General features: G+C 38.7%; 1 protein-coding gene across 1 annotated transcript in view; it reads right to left on the reverse strand.

Moving 5' to 3' along the window:
* The window catches only part of ulk4 (unc-51 like kinase 4), a 321,586-nt gene that overhangs the window by 280,948 nt on the left and 18,419 nt on the right, over positions 1 to 22,219 (reverse strand). Inside the window, exon 18 of the mRNA XM_082150256.1 lies at positions 2,786 to 2,893. Coding sequence (XP_082006382.1) covers positions 2,786 to 2,893 — 108 coding nt within the window. The remainder of the gene's footprint in view (positions 1 to 2,785; positions 2,894 to 22,219) is intronic.

Genomic DNA, 22,219 nt, shown 5'->3' on the forward strand with positions numbered 1-22,219 from the left:
GCTCACCCCGCCCCTCTGTTCTGTGCGTACACCGTTTGTAACACAATAACCACGCGTTGTTCATTATAAACGTGGGATTATGAATTATATTGAGAACGTCGTACATAGAAAACATGCTGTAATGTACCCTGAGTGTAAACCTTAGACGCATTCATCGTGAAGCCTGCAGCAAGGTTTGCAAATTTCGCAAAGATTAATATAAATACTAATATAAAGGTTAATAAAACATTACACTCACATCTTCTGGAGGTTCAGCAGTAACACGTTGGTACCGATCCGTTTTTTCTCGTTTGTAAAGCTGTCTGGTGTGAAATGATTCGCGTAAACATGAAAGCATGGACGGGAATCCCCGTGAGGGAATCCCCGCGTCAATCCTTTGGGCATATCGCTTCAAAAACAAAACTCAGCCACTGCATCTATAACGGCTCAGATTTAGGAACATCCAAATGACTGCTGTGTTCCTTATTACATCAAAGAACAGAACACCACAATCGTGTAGACGCCATTCTACTCCAGCATATCAACAATGGCGGACTACTATGACGACGGCTGTCACAGCTTGCTCAGGGCGGGTCTTGTGTTGAAGCACGGCTGTCAATCACAATCGCGGGAGGGGCGTACGATCTTATGACGTCACAATATCGAACGGCTTGATTTCATAGATGGTCAAACATATAAGGAGATTAAAACAAAACCACTGGATGGATTTTAATCATGATAGGATGGTTGTGTACAGGCACTGCCAACAGACATTTCAGTGCAATCAACTTGTAAAAGTGCATGTACCATTATATGACCCCTTTAAATTAAAATCCATCCTTGCAGTGCAGAGGTGACACAGAAGCGGCATCAAAACTGGTATTAGCCTACTATATTTACACTTCATTTACAATTGCATAAATAAAGCTATTCAATATTTAAATATGAAATGATTTATAATTTTAACGTTTTAATTAAAGGATGCTTTAAATATGAAACTAAAATCACCAGTAGGTGGCGGCAAGTCACTGTCTTAATAAGCGAGTTGTTGGAGTCATTTATTCAACCGATTTGTTCAAACGGCTGATTCATCCAGAAAAAACAAGTGACTGTTCATTGAATCGTTAAAATGATTCGTTCAAAACACGGATTTCAGTAAAAAATAAAATAATAATAATAATAATCGCTGTCTGTTGGACTACGGCTTCATTATGAAATTCTCGTCGGTGATATAAAGTGAAAATTGACAATTTTGTGTCCAAAAAGTAACTCACAATGTTAACTTTATTGTTAATTTAACTGTTGTATAAAATAAATAGCACATTTGCAATTGTGCACAGGAAAACGGCACACTTGCTCATGTGACATTCTAATATAACAACATAATATGATATAAATATAAGACAAAATCTAATTTGGGGACATCTATAACTGCACTGACACATCACGCAATGAAAGCAAGCATGAGAGACAAACGCGATGTCAGTTTGCACTCGCAGTGCCTCGTACATAATTAAAACAATGATTACAATATCATCATAGTTCATAGACAATTTCGCACACTCCTAAGCACATAAAGAATGAATTTAGAGAGATTGATTCATTTGACGAGTCACATTGAAAATGTGATGATGTGCAAATGTATATTATGAGGAAATTAAACAGTTTTTTTTTTACCTTTGATGCATGTAAACATGTTGTAGGAGACTCCACAACAACATTAGGAAACTTTAAAATAGCATAATAGGGGCACTTTAAATCTGCAGACTGTCAGGCCTCTCAAGAACATTCTACGACTGATCCCTGAACCAAGTTTAACTAGATTTGGATGTATACTTTGGGATGTCCTGCTGGAGAGTCCACTATAAGTCACTTTTGTTGCCAAAATGGCTTGAAACTTCAAAGAATTCATGACATCCTTCATACAGTCAAGATTTCCCCTTCCCCTTTGCCTTGTTTTCACCAGATATACGGCTGATCCATGGGTCATATCACTCCATAAAACATTCTTCCAGAACTCCACAGGTCTATCCAAATGAGTTTTAGCATATTCAAGTCAGCCCTTTATGTTCTTCTTGGTCAAGAGTGGCATTCGGCAAGATGTCCCAACATGAAGGCTGTGCTTGTCTAGTGTTCTTCTTATACTCTGCATTGAAATGTTTTTTTCCTCCTTTCATCAGGTCATCTTGCAAGTCTTTGTAAAATGAGGGGTTTTTTTTTGTTTGTTTTTTGTTGCTCTGATCAAACATTTTATTCCTCTTAATGATATTGAACTTTTTCTTCAAAAACCCTTAATGTTTTTTCTGGTACAGCAAATTTTAACCTTATGAATAAGGCTGTCAGCTGTGTCTCTATGATCTTTTAGTGTTTTGGAAATATTCTGGTATCCATACTTTCTAACATAATAAAACAATTAGTTCTCTATATAGCTTTAGTAAGAGCTCTTTTGACTTGGCCATATTTGCTACTCAACTTCAGCACATGCATGGGATAAATGTATGTGTGTGTAAGAGAACAAGATAATTCAGTTTTGTTATGGTTTCTAAAGGCTTAACTCATAAGCATTACATTATACTTTGACTATATAATCACTTTAATTTGCCACTAAATTGCTAAAGATAAATAAATAAACATCTTTAGAAAAGCTTACATTTGTCAATTATTTCAGTCTCTGCGGGTTGAATAATTCTGATTTCAACAGTATATTTATATATTGGCTAGAATAAAAAAATAAAATAAAATTTTTTAAAAAAGAATTGCCCGTATGCTATTTTATTATTTACATCTTTTTTTTTTTTTTTTTTACCTGTGTAGCAATGAGATACAGCAGCTCCCCTAGTGGTGGAATCAAGCATTGCTTCAATTTGCTGCTCCTGAAGTTCTCCCGGATCAGTTCTGTGAACATGGCCACCGCCTGAGGAGCAAGCCAAACACAACATTTTATATTTATATATAATAAATGAAATTATTTAGTTAATGAAAACCTATGAATGAAATCACTATGGAATCACCCAAAAATGTTCATTCTGTCATCATTTACCCCTGTTGTTCCATTCATCTTCACAAGCAAGCACATTTGAGCTGATGTTTACCAAATTAGATGTGCTCTGTGTATCTGCATTGATCAATGTTTAAATGTAAATAAAAGCCTAAATTAAATATGTTCATCTTAAAGGAACACTCCACCGTTTTTTGAAATAGGGCTTATTCACCTTCTTTCCTACATTTAGATAGGAGGGCAAATGCATTTTTGTCTCAGTGCATGCATTGTTTTAGTTTGACAGGGTTGGCGCTAGCTTAGCTTAGCATAATGAATGGAATCCTTTGTTGCCAGCTAGCATGTCCTGAGTAAAAGTGATAAAAAAAAAAACCCCACCTAATTACTTCTTGTGGCCTGCGTATTCACAACAAGTACAAATAGCGATGCAGATTAACACTAGGCGATTTCCTATGCAGATTTTGACTTGGGACTATATTAGGGGGAAGCACAGGCGAAGCACTGCTACTTGGGCGCAGAGATATCACGCCCAAGTAGCAGTGCTTCGCCTGTGCTTCCCCCTAATATAGTCCTTAATATATAAGTCAATATCTGCCTAGGAAAACGCCTAGTGTTAATCTGCATCGCTATTTGTACTTGTTGTGAATACGCAGGCCACAAGAAGTAATTAGGTAGGGTTTTTTTATTTTTATATCACTTTTATTCAGGACATGCTAGCTGGCAACAAAGGATTCCATTAATTATGCTAAGCTAAGCTCACGCCGACCCTGTCAAACTAAAACAATGCATGCACTGAGACAAAAATGCATTTGCCCACCTATCTAAATGTGGGAAAGAAGGTGAATAAGCCCTATTTCAAAAAACGGTGGAGTGTTCCTTTAAAGCAATTATGTCTCTTCAGAAGACTTGGATGTAACCGCTTAATTCATATGGTATACCTTTACAATGCCTGAAAGGTTGAACATTTTGTGTTTTATTATTATAATTTTTTTATCTTCATGTGAGTTTCAAAGTTTAAAGAAAAATGTCTGGATTTAGAATGACATAGGGGTGATTCAATTATGACCATTTTTATTTAGGGTGAGAAAAAAACAACAACCTTTAAGCGGAGTCTGTTTCCATGTGTCTATATTTCCCATTAAAACACAACACTGGGCAGGACATTTTTAATATCCAAAAGCTTTTCGCTTGCACCACAGCTGTGAATCATGATTATTTGCTACCTGCTATTTCTATTTGGTGACAGGTGGCATTAGGGAAGGGACATTTTCCTACTATAGAGCATTTGGATGTCATGAGTGCAGGATGAGTCATTAAAACATTTCCCTGCTGTTTTGAGGTCTGTATTTTTTAACAGACCACTATATGGTCTCATCCACAGAACTCGGCCTTTAGCATTCTATTATTTCCATTATCTTCATACTCTCTGAGTGCTCGCATGAGTAAGTATATATGCTTCTCTCTCTGCAGTTGTTCTCTCAGTGGGGTGCTATGCAAATGCCCTGTGTATCACATTTGGCCCAGAGACTGTTAAAGTCTCATAAGTGATGACTTTGCAGGGAACAGATGTTGGCGGCTGTGTTTGATGAGTCTTGGCAGAGAGAGACGTGCAGCGATGACTCCTGTTACACAGGAAGAAATAAACAGGGCTAAGCTGTCTTATTCAGCACACCACGCATGCAAAGTAATTCCTGCTCTAGAACGTATCATTATCATCAACAAACACACACACACACACACACACACACACACACACACAAATTCTCTTCTAGAGTATGCGGTTATTATCCATACGCACATAAACACACGCTATTCTGCTTTAGAAAACATCATTATACTTCTCACATGCTGGAGCACTGCAGGCTTCTCTCAGGTTTTTATTTTATTTTTTTAACTAAGCATCCAGGACCTCAAGACTGAAGTGACTGAGCTGAATCCTACCTGCGGTCTAGTTGGCTCATTATCAAAAGATGTGTATTAAGCAATTATATTTTTTGCACTGTGCCACCGGAAAGCAATCCTATCCTTAATATTTAAATAAAGCTAATCCAGAACTCTCTCTCTTTTAGATTTATGTTTAATCTCCTTGTTCTAGTCATGATTTGCACTTTAATGGGGTCCTATATTTAAGGAACAGCTGCCTCTGTGTGTATATCTGCATTGCATTAGCTCTAATCAACTCTATAATAAAACACTTGTGTTTGATGTCACTAATGTCACTTTGTCGTGCCATGCATATTAATTAATACACTTCATTATTTTACTTTTTTTCAGGAGTAGAATGAAACTCAGAGAGAGAGGTTCTCAAATACTGTTATCAAAGAATGTACAAACTTTTGACAAATAGTGTATACATATGAGCTGTAATGTGAAAGAATTTTGCAATCTAAGAAAAAAGAATTCTTAAAGGTGCTGTATGTAACTTTTTCACTCTACTAAAGCATAAAAATACCATAATATGTTTGCATATATTGAGGAAACATGCTAAGTTCACATACTCGTTTCTCTGAAAAACACTTCTAAAGCCAGTTATTTTACTTTTGAAATGTGTGTTTCCAGACTGGAATGATTGTTATTGTTTTGGTCTGTGATACTGCACGTTGCCAATTTTCATTGTCCATTGCGCTCGTTCCTGTTGCGTGTGCTCAAACTGGCAACCCATGTGAGTGACTCTCACACACACACACACACACACACAGACACATATATATACATATACATTTTTTATATATGTATATGTATATATGTATATCAGTGATGCGCGGGTTGATCCGAAATGAGCGGGTGCCTGCGGTTACGAGTCATCCAAAAATATTTTTAATGATATTCGGGTCGCGGTCGGTCGGGTCGTTTGAAATAAAGATGCCAATTAAACCTTTGTAATTTATATAGTAGCCTACTCTAGAGAGCATATGAGCGGAGTGGAGCGGTGAGAATCTCCGCTCATCGCTCACGGAACGGTCCACCCCTCCGCTCCCCCGCTCAAAGCTACATCAGGCCGCTCCGCTCATTATCGCTCAGCGCTCAACGCAGTTTGCTCCGTGCTCCACTCAAATCGCCCCCCGCTCGCTCTAAAAAAGGAAAAAAAATCTACATGTATATCACTGTTAGCTTAGACCACAGCCTTACCTCCTAAAGAACTAATGAGCAACAACAACATTTTTCAAATAGAAATGTTTTATTTCAAATTACAAATTAGGCCTATGTAAGAAGGAATATAGCCTACACAAAGTCCTGTAAAATTAAACGAATAAATGGGCCTAATAATATAAATAACAATTATATAAACAAAAATATAGCCTACATAAAAATGTTAAAAGTAAATTTACAATTAGGCCAGAATTTTGATAAGTTAACTTTTGCGCAACGCGCACGATTAAAATTTAAATGGGCTTATATCCATTGTACACACAAACTGCTGTAAAATAAAACGAATAAATGGGCCTAATAATATAAATAAAATTTATATAAACAAAAATATAAAAAAAATATACATAAACGTTTTAAAAGTAGGCTAAATTAACTATTAGGCCAACATTCTTATAACTGAACTTTTGCGCAGCGCGCAGGATTAAAATTTAAATGGGCTTGTATCAATTGTTTGAATATTACGCTATATTTAATTTACACTTTGTTACAAGTTACCGTATTCATTTTGCTAACCTTTTGCTTTCTTCCCAGCGTGTTCACATAGCACACTGCATGTTTTCGAGAGATGTGTCTTTTTAGATTCCAAAATTAATCTTTACTGACTGAAACGATGTCTCAACATTCGTTTTCTTCTACCACATTATAGTTAGTTTTATATTATAGTACACCTGTATGACCTACTTTTTGAACTCCATTACTGAGCCGAGTTTTGACTGAAAATAGAATCCATCTTGCAGTCATCAACAGTAGACTGAGTCAGGCTTGACTGAGCATGCTTCAGAATCGTGGTGTGCGCGGAGCGAAATTGAAGCGGGAAATAGGGCGACGCTTCATCCTTTTAAAAAATGCCGCTCTGCGCTCTGTCCAAGATCCGCCCGATCGCTCCCGCTCCACTCCGCTCACATGCAATTTTATATGAAATACATAGGCCTACACTTTATTGGCTGAATAACTGGCGCGAAGATGACGCACGAGCTCAGTCTGCAGGTAGAGATGGAGGCGGCAAGAGAAAAGGTGAAGACTAGGGAGTGGAAGCTCCGCAAATACACAAACAGAAAGAGCAAAGTGTGGGAGACATTTGCCGAAATAATGAAAGATGATGACCAAAGTGCTGGCTTTGTCATGTGTACTTCTTGCTATGCATTTACTACTTTTAAAAAATGCGGGTCAGGAAGCGGGTCGGGTACAATATTTTCTTCTTTTTTTTTTTGCGGTCCGAGTTGCGGGCGGGTTAGTTGAAAACGTCGGTCGGGTGCGGGTTGTTTATACATTGACCCGCGCATCACTGATGTACATATATGTATATGTATATATATGTATATGTATATGTATATGTATATATATATATACACTCACCTAAAGGATTATTAGGAACACCTGTTCAATTTCTCATTAATGCAATTATCTAATCAACCAATCACATGGCAGTTGCTTCAATGCATTTAGGGGTGTGGTCCTGGTCAAGACAATCACAAAGCTCGAATCATTTCAAATTGGTTTCTTGAACATGACAATGAGTTCACTGTACAAAAATGGCCCCATAGTCACTAGATCTCAACCCAATAGAGCATCTTTGGGATGTGGTGGAACGGGAGCTTCGTGCCCTGGATGTGCATCCCACAAATCTCCATCAACTGCAAGATGCAATCCTATCAATATGGGCCAACATTTCTTCTTATATATCTTATATAGCCCCCCTGGTTGAGAAACATTATTATTATTATTATTATTATTATTATTATTATTATTATCATATTTCATATATATTTATTTTTTTATACCAGAAAAGTCCAGAAGCTTGGTATTGAGGAAGGGGCGCAATCCAGGACCGGTTCCGCTTCAGGATCAAAGACACCATCATCCCAACGGTTCAAGAGAGACCGGTGAAGAGCTTGAGGAAATGGTACAGGGCAGACCTCAATGATAAGCAGAGTGTAAGGGAGATGATTATCCAAGCAGATACCTGGATGACATCCCTAGAGAAGAGCGGCCAACCCGGCAAATATAAGGCCTGGGGTTACCAACACGGGGTACTCCCTAGGCTGCTCTGGCCTCTGCTCGTTTATGAGGTACCTGTCTCTATCGTTGAGGGATTGGAGAGGAAGATTAACACCTATTTGAGGTGGTGGCTGGGCGTCCCAAGAAGCTTCTGCTCCATTGGCTTGTATAGCACAGGCAGCAAGCTGCAGCTGCCAGTGACTTAAGTGGTCGAAGAGTTTAAAGCGATAAAGACACGCCAGGCCATGATGCTGCGAGACAGCAAGGATGAAAGAGTACGCCAAGCAGGTATTGTCGTCAGGACAGGTCGTAATTGGTCAGCCAGCAGAGCACTGACGGAGGCTGAGGATTGACTGCATCATGCTGATATCGTTGGGACAGTAGCTCTGGGACTGGGTTGCACCACCAGAACGAGCTGGAAAAAAGCTGGCCCAAAAGAACAGTATTGTGCAGAGGGAGGTCCGCAAAGCAGAGGAGGAAACCCGGCATGTCAAGGCTGTTGCCATGAAAAAACAGGGCAGCTGGGAGGGGGAGGGCGTACGAGAAAAGGCCCTGACGTGGCAGGACATCTGGACCATGGAAGGACATCGGATAAGGTTCTTGATGTGTTCTGTCTACGATGTAGGGGTGTGCGATATGGCGATTTTTAATCGTGGACGATTAAAATGTCTCCACGATCTGCTTTTGAAGAAATATCGTAGTATCGTGCATTCTATCAGTTGCTGTTCTGGCGCCTCTGTCCCAACATACTGAACAACGCGACGTATATTCAAATAAAATGTTAATGCAGCGGAACGGGACACTGCAGTTCACAAAAGTTCATAATTTGCATGTGCTTTAATGCCTTGTCGGTTAAACATTTAATTCGCGTGCGGATGCGCTGTTCTAACGTGTGCGTTTCTCAGCGCGTACATGTGAAGCTCACATGCACTAAAAGCCTGTCTATCGCCTGGATACTGGACTAAGTAATCTTTCGAGTCTTATTGTGCTAATACTGTCAAATACACACAAGGTTTACATAAACAAAGTCGGTTATGTCTAAAGTGAAAGCAAACTTGAGAAAATTGAGAGAAAATCTGCTTGTCAAATGCGTGTATATTAGACGCGTCGCGCGCAGCTCTTAAAGAGACTGTAGTAATAGTAAACACGCTGCCGTTTGTCCTTAAAGGGATAGTTCACCCAAAAATAAAAATTATCTCATTATTTACGCACTCTAATGTTGTTCCAAACCTGTATTAATTTCCTTCTAATATTTTCTAATATTTTTCTAATATTAATATTTTGAAGATTGTGGCTATCCAAACAGTAGCTGGTCCCCATTGACTTCCATAGGAGAAAATATACTATGGAAGTCACTGGGGTAGCCTACATCAACTGTTTGGTTACCCACATTCTTCCATTTTCAACAGAAGAAAGAAACTTATTCGAGTTTAAAACAAATTGAGAGAGTAAATTATGATAATTTGAATTTTTAGGAGAACTATCCCTTTAATGTTAAAAAAAAAAAATGCAAAGAGAAAATCACTCACTGCTCTTGACTGATAACTTTAATAGTAGCTTTAATAAGTATCAATGTATAATTTATACAGTGAAGTCTATGTTTTGTTTTATTTTCATATTTGTTCATTTAATTACTTTCTTCAATGAATACACACTGTAGCTGAAAAAATAAAGCACTGTTTATATTTAATATATAATATTTATTTACTGTTTAATATTTAATAACAAAGAAAATAATGACAAATATTTTTATCTTTGCCCCTGTCTGCCATTCTTTTTTTTATTTTATATTTTGTTACCTAAGGCTTTGTTTTTAAAATATGGAAATAAAACCAACATAAAAAGGAATCGTGATAAAATCGTGAATCGTGATTTTCCTGAAAAAAATCGTGATATGATATTTTTGCCATATCGCCCACCCCTACTACGATGTCCTGCCTACTCCATCAAACCTCCATATTTGGGGGATAGCAGAGAGCCCAAGCTGCATGCTGTGTGGAAAGCCAGCCAATCTTGAGCATGTCCTTTCAGCATGCCAGTCAAGCTTGGCAGACGGGAAATTCAGGTGGCGTCATTATAAGATCCTGTCTCGGTTGGCGGAAGGTGTGGAACAGGCGAGGAAGAAGTTTAAACAACTTTCCGACGGGTACACTTTATTCATTTCGTCAGGACAGGAGAGAGCACTGAAGCAGGACGGATGAGCAGAGGGGTCTTGGCCTCAGCAAAAGACTGGGAGATGCGGGCAGACCTGAAGAAGCAGCTCAAATTCCCAGAGGAGATAGCACACACTAGCCTCTGGTCTAGAGGTACCAAGCAGGTGTTCCTCATAGAGTTAACAGTACCCTGAGAAGAGAGGATGGAGGAGGCACATGAGCGCAAGCTCAAAAAATATCAAGGCCTTATCCTTGAGAGCCAGCAAAACGGATGGAAGGCCTGGAATCTACCAGTAGAGGTAGGCTGCAGAGGTTTTGCTGGACAGTCACTCTGGAGAACCCTTGGACTGTTGGGGATTGAAGGGATGGCCAGGAAACAGCTGATAGGCAATGTCACCGAACAGGCGGAAACAGCATCTAATTGGATTTGGATACAGCGGGAGGTGCGGAGGCAGAGCCAACCTGTTGAAGGACTAAAAACGGTATAGAGTTCCAGAACGCTGGATCTGCTGTCGAACCCTCCCGAGGTGTCGTGGGCTTAAATCGACGAAACACCAAGGAAGGGGGGTGGCCATCTGACGACCGGCTGTAGCCACCAAACTCTTGAGAGATGTAGCCAAGCTTTGAGCTGGCCCAGGGATAAGGACGGTGCTTGAAAGGAGGAGAGAAGGAGAAGAGAGAGTGATGCCACTGGCTCACAGATGGGGCAGGGCAGAGTACCTGTAAAGGTGGGCCAGTTGCAATGATCACATCGTATTTTGCATATTCATTCATTTGTTTTTGTGTTATTTTATCATTTGATGAAATATTTTACACTATTATTCTAAATTGTGGATAATTTCTGCATGGAAAAAAAATATTAAGATGGTAACCTGAGAACAAAAACCGACACAAAATGAAAAGTCTATTGATAGAAATCTATATTTGAATCTAAATCTATAACTGAGTTATGTAAAGTTGATACAGCAAGTTCATGAAGACCGTCAGATCAACTATCAAGTCACATACTGGATCACTTTGTCCAGAGTTCCATTTATCTAGCGAGTAGCAAGGTTATTTTCGTAAACGAAAACTGAAACTAAGACTAAAACTATTGGTCAAAAAACATTTTCGTAAATTCATAATAAATGAAAAACTAAAACGAAACGAAACTAACAACAGTTACTGAAAAACTAACTGAAATAAAATAATAATTAGCAAAAATAAATAATAGTTTTCGTATTTAATAAGCTCTTTACTTTGGTGGAAAGTCTGACCTGTGGCTGTTTAGGGAAATGCCTGTAAATGGCGCTTCACACGCGTGAAGTTGCCGAGGCGATTAACCGCTGTCCTGTGACGCGCTCAATGAAGGAGCAGCGAACACATCGCTAGTCCTAACTAGCGGCTGTTCATAAAGGATGCGTCTGTGGCAGTGGAATGGGAAATAATAACTCAAGGTAATGAGACTAGAGATGCACCGATTACAATTTTCTGGGCCGATTCCGATTTCCGATTTTTCATTAAGTTTGACCTGCCGATACCGATTTTAGCCGATTCCGATTTAATTTTTTCTAACCACTTTACAGCACACACAAATATTTATTTTATATCTTCTCTGTAATAGAACATTTTACAATTTGCATAGTACATATTTTTTTGAACAGATAAACGCTATAAAATAGAACTATAGAAATTACTCCAGGTGTGGGTAATTCACACACAAGTGCAGTGTTATTTTTTTTATATATGTATTTAGCAAACTAAACATCTTTATGAAAACAGGGAATGACAATAAAATAATATATAAATAAAAAATAAAATAAATATAGCCTTGCAGTATAAAGATATTTCTCAAAGCACACACACACAGGCCTATTGCAATCACTTGTACAAACTGAATAATAAAACAAGTTTAAATGGGTACATTTTATATAAATATTAGTCTTCGTTTCCTTTTCTGACATAGCCTACTCCAGTTCTTGTTAAAACACGCAAATTCTGTGCATTTTGGGCACTTTTTTTGTGAAACCCTATTAAGGCTATTTTGTCCATCAAAAGTGTGCTTTCCCTTTAATTGAGCGTGAGCAGTGCAGCAAATAGACTCGGCGCCGAAACACGCGCTTCACTGCTCGCGACGCTCCTGCTTGACGCTCAAGCCTGGTTTAAGGCCAATTTATACTTCTGCGTCGGGTGCGCGTAGAAGGTACGGCGTAGCATACGCATTGACGTGTACCATACGTCGTACCCTTCGCCGTACCCTGACGCGCACCTCCTCAAAAATGTAACTACGCGTCGCGGCGACGCGGACCGCAAGATCTGTGATTGGTCGGCTGGATAGCATCGCGTTTCCTCCTACGCATTTCCGGAATGATCTTCTGCACTCTGCACCGCCCGCCCGCCATTTTTAAATTCCGAAGATCAGTGAAGAGCCATGGAAATAGACCAAGTGACCGAGAGATTGCTTGAAGAAGTGCGGAAATACAGCCATCTGTATGACTCCTTCAGTCGCCATTGCTCGTAGAAATCTAAACTCAAAACAGCCGCGAGGAATGTAAACACAGTGGAACATTAAAACCCACCCGCGCCAACTAGCGTTTCGGCGGTGTAACTGCAGAGCAACACAGACATTCGCAGAAGTATAAATGCTCACGACGGCGTCGCCTACGTGCGTAGCCTACGGCGTACACTACGGCGTACACTCGACGCAGAAGTATAAATTGGGCTTTATACTCGACGCGTCCGCACGAGCGCGAAGGTGCGCGCGGCAAAAATGACGTCATCGCGGTGTGGGCGGTCGCGCGCGTTGGGTGAGCAAGGGCCCATTTCGCCTGGCGGTGTGCACGGCAGATTTTGTAACAACACGCACGGCGCCGCATCCGAAGATGAACGACTTTGAGCCGAATCTGGCCGAGCTCGAACTTCTCACCACACCGGCACCCAGTTTGCACGTCTAAATTAGTTGCTTACATTTAAAAAATGAGCATTCAATAGCATAAAAAGTATTTTTAATGAACATAAAGGTCCATGTTTAATAAAAATGTTCACGAAACTTAATGAAATGTTTAGTGAAATTAGAAAATATGTTAAAGATTGTTAATTTAGTTATATTGTATACACATTCTCATATCCATATATTTTGTTTTATTGTCACAAGTAATAATCTCAGGGTTTACTGGGTTTTACACGATTCTTTTTGTAGTGTGGTATTGGTGGTGGTATACTAAAATAAACTTTGTCACGTGTGTAGCTTTCTTCTTCTCACCGCTGATTCCTGATGGTTTAGAGGACAATTACTCGAGTCGCCCCCTATCGTTTCACGGAATAGTACAACGGCGAGCGCGTCAAGTATAAACGCCTCGTCCGTTTGCGGAGGTGTGCGCGCAGTCTGCGGAGACTCGCGCTGCGGAGCCAGGCGAAAGTATAACCAAGGCTTCACATGCTGCTCCTGCTCCCGTTGTGAATGCACTCAATGATTAACATGCACGGTGAAAAAAAATACGCGTTTGCGGTCTGAACGGACGTAATTCACGAGGTTTCCTACATGTGATGCTGATGTTGCGCGATGTTAATCATGCGGCGCCCGAGTGCATTTGACCGGCATAAAATCGGTATTTGTCAGACTGACCGGCCGATCGCCGGTCACGGCCGATCACGTGAAAATCGGCCAATTCCGGTCACCAGCCGATCAATCGGTGCATCTCTAAATGAGACGCAAGTTGAACTTCTTTTAACTTGAGCGAAGCGTTTTTAGAATGTCCTTTCATTTGCGAGACGCGGGTGCAACAGCAAAACAAGTCCGTCAAGCACAAAAATACCTTAATGTGGTGATGTCATGCTTTCATGAAGGTTGACAGGCTGAAAGGTGCTGTTGTTATCTTTGTTTTTACAAAAGATTGTCTGCTAATAATATTGTTATCCATGTGGAGACATGTCCCGGGACACACACACACACACACACACACACACACACACTAACCCAACCCCTAAACCGACCCATCACACACATTTAAAAAAAAAACTAATTCTGTGTGATTTAATTTAGGCCCACAGTGACAAGTCCCCATGAGTGTGTGTGCATTCAGGTTTAAGTCCCCACCACAATAGAAAAATGTACACACTCACACACTGCATAGATACTTCATTATTTAATCACACTGGCTTCACAGCAGGTTGTCAGATTAATTTAGCTGTTTTTTTGTTGTATGTACCAGTGTCACTCTGAAAAAAGTCAACTATGTTTAACAAGATTTCATCTTTAATATAAGATTTCATCTTTAGTTTGTATTTTTAAATTTTTTTTTTTTTTTTGTATACTTTTAAGTTCCATTTATTTGGTGCTTTGTTCAATCTCAAACCATTATTTTTATTTTTATTATTAAGATTTAAGAGTTAACTGTAATCTCGGCAAACATTAAACTTTGCTTAAATTATGTGTCTCGCTTTGGTCTACACTGGAAGTGTTCTGTTTGCTCTGCTAAACTATAATTACTAAAACTAAAACTGAAACTAAATAAAATAAAAACTAAATAGAAATGTGTTTGCAAAATAAAAACTAAACTAAAACTAACAAAACCATTAATGAAACTAACTAAAACTAAACTTAAATTTAAAGCAAAATTGAAAACGATATTAAAATAAAAACTAATTTAAAAAAGCAAAACTATAATAACCTTGGCGAGTAGCTCTAAATCAGTAAAAGTACCCAAATTAAGAAACTACCAAAGTTAATCTGAATCAACATCCACTTACAATATCAGTGTTCATGCTATTCATACCTCAGGTTAATACGTTTCTAAAATCTCTCTAATAATCATGTAAATATTAATGCAGGAGTAAATGGATGAGTAGAGAATTTTATCAGCCAGCATATTCTCTCCCTACCAAAAAAAAAAAAAAAAAAGTGAAAAAATAACATTTAAATCACTTAAACTTATATTAGGGGTTTGTCTGGAAGTATTCCAACTTCACTATTTTCTGCAAAGCCAAATGGGAAAAAAATAAAGTGTTACACCAAAAAACAGATTTAAAATTCAGATTCAAACAACACCATCGACAATGTGAGACAAAGGACGCGAGAAGTGGCAAGTTACCACGGAGGACGTATTGGGAGATGCAGATCTAATCAACTGAAGCTCAGAGAATCAATATCATTCCCCGAGTCAGTCAGACAAATGCAGTCAAAATCATGTCAAATGCAGTCTTAGAATTCCAGCGGACAGAGCGAGGGAGAAACAGAGTGCCCTTGATACTCTCTCACTGGTTTCCAATCGCACTGATACTCTTGTGTGCCACTTAAAATTCAACTCTGAAATATTCACTCCCTCCGGCACAAGACGCTGCAGATGCCTTTATGCACTGACAGAATCTGGATTTTTAATACATTTCTCTATGAAATATATATGGAAGAAGTAACTTTAAAATGACTTTCCAGAAAATGGTTTACCATCAAATAAATAAAGTAGTGAAAAAAACCCAAACTGGCTCATCCCTGTGGTACCTCCTTCAGATGGCTCTGCTGTAATTCTTAGCAGTGTGTAATGGGATTGGTCAGGGGAAACAGTCAGGCTCTTCTGAGAGTAACTCTGAATTTAGGCTAGGGGCACGGGGGATTGCCGGTGCCAAGGACAATGATTAATTTACCACTTCATTAGACTAGTGCTCAAGTATTCATGGCGAACACAGACACAGAGGGTTTTAGGGAGGATTAGAGAACGAACCGAACGTCAGAGGGAGAAAGACCAAGTGTTTTTGGGGTGGATGTAGAGAGAGAGCACACCAAAAGCAAACTTTCCTGAGAAGAGACTTTTCTGCTCTACCTGTAATTCTGTAATTTCCTTCCTCCTGCTTCAAGCCCCTGTGCGACATTTCTATTTATAGAAGCTTTTATCGTTGCCATGACGAAGAATTAGCCCAAGTTTCTTTTAGATGATGGATACTGCCTTTGAGTGAAACTTAACCATGTGGATCCACTTACTGCTAAGCTTCCATCTCCCACAAACAACAAGCATTACAACTCGAAATCAATATTGTGACACTTTTATAACATTTCTCAAGAAAAAAATTACAATTATGGCTGGAATACACAACACAAAGAATTGCAAACTGGACGAATCGATGCTCAATGCTGAAAGTCATAGCTAGTCTGCTGATTTTAGGCAGTCGCAGTTGACGATTTCATAGAAAAAAAAAAATTTGCAGTGTATGATGGGCACACATTATTCCATCCAGGATCCAATCAAAGCTTGTCACGTAGCTTGTTGTTATCGCTTGCCATATCCGTTGTTGTTTTTTTGGCACATTCACTTAAGACATGACTCGTATTTCGATATCGGTGTTTCATTAATCCCCACCAAACTAGATTGATTCAATTGTTAATCGCTTTCAGCGACACTGCTGACCATCGGGTTTTGAATGGCCATATATAAAAATAAATGTATATAATTCAAGTCGGGTTTTGATGTTTATCCCACTTATACCATGATGAGTGAGTGAGTGAGTTACCGGTGCCTGTGCAATTATTTCATAAACAGCGACGTTATCTCCTCATTGCTAATAATTGCGTTAATTATTTCGTATTTGTACGCACAGGAGAACTTCTCACGAAAAATCTCCAGCTAATTCACAACACATTCGTACGCACATGAATTTGTTCTTTACATCGTTCTGATGTTAGTGAATTTGGCGTATTCTAAATGATCGGCAACGTGCACAGGGTTAGTCATTTGCATAAAACACGCCCAAACATCTCCATATAAGGGCTTTCCTTACAGCCTTTCATCACTTCGCCTGATCCTCAAGCAATGCTAGTGTCAATCTCACCAGATCTCACAATTAGAGCCCGACCGATAAAGGATTTTTAAGGCCGATACCGATACAAATATTTGGGGATTTAAAAATCCGATATTCCGATATATATATATTTTTTTTTAAATCCAAAAAACGCGTAACAAAACATGAACAGATTTCCCTAACATTAGTTATTTGTAGTTATTTAAGAGTCCTCAGCCTTACTAAAATAATATGATAATGCAGTTTAAAAATAAACTTGTTTGTTTTATTGTCACAACAGAACAGAATATATTAAAGATCTGATAAATATAATGTATATTAAAAATACAAACTTAAGATATGAAACTTAAAGTCCTTTGAACAAACAAAAAATCAACTATTATTATTAATATTGACAGTAATAATTTAAAAAAAGATATTATTATTATTATCATCATCATTTGTATTATTATTAAACAAGACAAAGGTCACCCCTGTGTGTGTGTGTGTGTGTGTGTGTGTGTGTGTGTGTGTGTGTGTGTGTGTGTGTGTGTGTGTGTGTGTGTGTGTGTGTGTGTGTGTGTGTGTGTGTGTGTGTGTGTAGAGCATTGGTGCTTGCAACGACAAGGCCATGGGTTCAAAGCAAGAACTGATAAGATTGTAAATGTGTACCTTGAAATGCAATGTAAGTCGCTTTTGATAAAAGCGTCTGCCACATGTCAATGTTATAAGCTACCTTATAATTACAATGTCAACTTGCTTATCCCTTTACCTGCACTCTTTTAATTCTATCCATCTATTCCATCAAGCTACAACAAACAATCATCATTTGCTGCCTGCCTTCTAAAATCTACAACTTAGTGATGCACTAAATACATTATGTGACTCGTTAATGCTGCGGCTAAACAAAGTCAGCAACGCACACTTGGATTTCACACACGTGTAAAAGAAAAGCTAACTTTTATGCACAGGCTATGTTTGATACTCTTTCTCTGTCTAAATGTTCACTCCTCGCGTGCCTAACTTACGTTTTACAATGCAGGGACTGGAACTACAGATATGCTAGTTATAAATACAGTAATCATTACTTTATTTATAGCAGCAAAGACAACGTCGGCAGTGTTGACGGCAATATAGGCTATAGAATATTTCGTTCTGTATTGACAGGTGCAGTATTTGAAAATCGATAATATTTTTTTAAATTGCATTTAAATTTGCATTTATGTCAAACCCTAGACACTTTCAAACATCAAAATGACATTTATTAATATGTATTATATAAACATCTTTTTATATTCAATTTTGCTTGGAAACGCTTCCAAGACGCTTGCGTGTCGCGTGAAAAATAGGCGTCGGTTCTATTTCTAGCATGCACGCGTTTTCCACGCAGGCAGTGTGCAAGCTCTAAAGCCACTTGTCCACCAGCGTCCGATCAATTTTTGTTCCGACACGACGCCTGTGACGTTTTCGCTGCTTCGGGGCGGGGTTTGTGGGCTGGACATTGTACGGACATCATGTACTTTAAATATGAAACCATAGCAACGCCCATACACAAATTCTCGCCGCCGAGTTTCCATTGGCTGCTGCCCCGCGTTTTGACGCTCTCATTTGCATAAAGTATCCACCGAGATACTTTTTTGCAGCGCCGCTGTTGACCAAATCGACGCGACCCATCATGCTTTGCGGGGGCGTTTTTGCTGCCGACGTAGTTCCATAGGAAATGAATGGGCTTTGGCGTCGCGTCAGAAATCGAGATGCTGGTGGACAAGCGGCTTAACCTGTTAACATGGGAGCCGGAAAAAAAAACGGACACGCCACGCAGCTGAGACGCTTACGCCCATGCATCCAGTGTGTCACCGACCTTGGTTTGTTGTGATTTCCAAGCTCATTGATGTTAGCAGTCTTCCTTGTAGAGTGCCCTCTGGTGGACAAACTATGCAGCGCCAACACTCATAACATGGTTGCAGGATGTTTCGTCCGCTTTTATTTTATTTTTTAAATATTCATTTATCGGCCATTATAAATGCCGATACCGATAGTTTGGAAAATGCCTAATATCGGCCTGCCGATATATCGGTCGGGCTCTACTCACAATAAACATCTTTATACAGATCCAGATTACAGACCTCTCATTAGCAGTAGGGTGGTCCTTATTTTTAAAGTCTCCAACTGTCATGCTCTTAACCCTTCAAATTGTTCCTTTATATAAGAAAATACAGCATGCCAATTTTTATGGCAGTAACATAATAATTACTGGTAGCTCAATAGCTTTAAACTTTCTGAGATTTTGATGATTTTTGTAAAAACAGTAAAATTCCAAAAACATCTCCATAAAAGCATCTAATGCACCATATATTCCTAAATATGTATTTTAGATACATATCTCAGTTTACTTATTGTAGAAACTAAATCCAAATTAATCCATCCATGACCCGGTTTAGCAGATTTACCTTTCCTGGTGGAATCAATACATATTTCTATTGATGATCACCTTGGTTATTGTTTGGGTTTAGAGCACATTTATTGGTTTAAAAAATTATATTACGTTCCTTGAAATTGACCCGGAACTTTGGCCGAATCAAGCAGATTATCAGGGGGCACAGGCAACCATACATGCAATGAAAGTAGTCAATGATCACGCCGAGAGAGGAGTGGCTCTGATTCAAGAATACAATGGCTATCTCACACACTCTGAAGAACAATTGCAGTTTCTCCTTCATGTGGTGGAAGATCACCGACGGATCTATCCAGACTGCAAAAAGTCAACACTGGCTGCTGAGCAACAGAAATGAGGGATTGTTGAAAACTTTGTGCTTTTTTTGAGATTGTTGTCATGTCAGTGTTGCTCTGATTTCAATAAAATGTAGTTCATTTGCAGCAACTTTTAATATTACTTGCATATCACAATAACGCCGCACAGCTTAACATAGGCAATCTTCCACATGATTGAGCTACCTCTAAATATAATTTTTTTGTCAACATTTTTGCATATTTCTAATTTTGAAGTTAAAAGGAACAGTTCAAGAGGTTAAGACACTAACATTTTGCACAAAAAAAAACTTGATAAGGACCACCCTAATTAGCAGCTGTACATACGCGTATATCTGAATATCTGAAGCTATAACGCAGCTTTTCTTACTCTTTAACTGTATATGATGGAATGTTTAAGATGAAATTAAATTTAATTATTTAATAATTTCATTATATGATTTTATATATGGATTATATAATATTAATGCAACAGGATGAAATATAACATCGTACACACACAGTTCACACACAAACTCGTACGCAAGCTTAATGATTGAGACCCATTGGGTCAAAACACAATTCTATGATCCTGAATGTTTCTGTCTGTGCCCAAGCTCTTACTTATAAAGTGTCCACCTCAATAAAACACAAGAAAAGATATCTTTGTGGGTAAATGTTTCGCCCTCATCTTGAGGTGTTTTTTTTAGACGTAGGTCAGATGTCCACATATCGAATATGTATCTGATTTAAAACCACATTTGGAATTGACTCAGAACGCATGCAAAAAAATGTATCTTGATTTTCGTTTACACAGGTGTAACAATATCTGACGCGTCAGATTTTTTGTGCCAGTGTAAGCGCAGCCTTTGATAATTTGAGCAAATTTTAGAACACAAAGACCTTAATCTGATAAAGCTGATAATTTTTTATATTAAATCGCTTCTAAAAACCCACCTTTTCTCCTTGGCCTTTGACACCTGACATTGACATTTTGTTTACGCTTGCAACGCCAAGGTCATGGGTCTGATTCCCCGGGAAAGCAAGAACTGATAAGAATTTAAAATGTGTACCTTGAAATGCAGTGTAAGTCGCTTTGGATAAAAGCATCTGCCAAAATGCAGAAATGTAAATGTAAATGTTTATTTATTTTATTGTTGCTATGGTATAGCTATTTTTCTGATGTTTTAGGTCTCTTGATTTGTTGTATTAGTATTGTATGCTTTGTATAAAGTATGTATTTTATGTTTATTTATTTATTTATTTATTATTTATCTGTTTTGTCCACTTCGGTTATTTTAAAGTGCTTTATAAATAAAGTTTGATTGATTGATTGATTGATTATCAGGGTAGTTCCATATTTAATTTTTGACAGGAATGAAAATGAGGCTGTGAGGGATAGAAGTACAGTGCGTTCAAACATACCTATTGTTCAGCTGATGAAACGTCTTTCCGAAAAGGAAAAAAAAAACTTCAGCAGACAAAAACAGTTTTGAATGTAGTGAGTTATGAAAATTACGTGATCTAGGGCTTTTATATAGTGCGTGCCATTGTAAAGGCTGTAAGTTTATCCCTCACAGCCTCGTTGTCATCCACATTGAATTCAATATGGCATCTACCCTGACTAAGATCTATTGTTTTTATTTGTCATGCATCTCTCAGTAATGTGGTGCATGAGGTTGTGTTGGAAATTATTTTTAAGTTTGTGTTTTCTGTAGCCATTTACAAAATCGGCAAGTGTATGATGCAAAATCTGTTCAGAATTTAGTTCAATTCATTATCTAAGAAGGCCCTCTAGAGTGCAAAAGAACCATAAGAAAGCAGCTCTGCTTTTCTCTCACCAAAGAGAAGCACTAAAAGAAATCGCCATGACAGGATCGGCCGCTCAGACACAAACCCCCTGTAGAGAACTGGGGAGAGAGTCCATCACCCTGAGCACTTCTTCAATACTGACCCACTGAGCCCAGAGAAGCGAGAAAGAAGAAGCCGCAGAGAGGAGCTGCAAAGTTTAAGCTTGTATTGTGTAAAACGGGAAAAAAACTCAGCCTTGCTAGATTACGACGGACGGCCATTTTGTGCCGCTGTCTACCCAGAGCCCGGGTGGTACGTGAAATTCTCCATGAGCAAAAAGGTGGAGAAGTTGGTAGTGGAACGGAAGACAAACCTGTGTAAAATCAAGGATTGGAGTGGAAGAATTTGTTTTTGGTTAGCCACAATGCATCTGTGCAGCGCTTTGATGATAAGTGAAAGCTTTTTTAAACCTGTTTGGATGAGATGTCTGTCCTCTTTGTATTTGAAAAGGCTGGGATAGAGATGTAAAAAGCTTATTACACCTGGATTTTACTGGATTTCAAGTGCTTTGGATAGAGAGCTGAGAAATGATTTTTGTTATTATTGTTTCCTCTTGAGTAGTAGATGAGAATACAGCAATGCTACAGTGACACCT

Source organism: Leuciscus leuciscus, assembly GCF_965113295.1.
Source record: "Leuciscus leuciscus genome assembly, chromosome: 20".
Classification (NCBI taxonomy): Eukaryota; Metazoa; Chordata; class Actinopteri; order Cypriniformes; family Leuciscidae; genus Leuciscus; species Leuciscus leuciscus.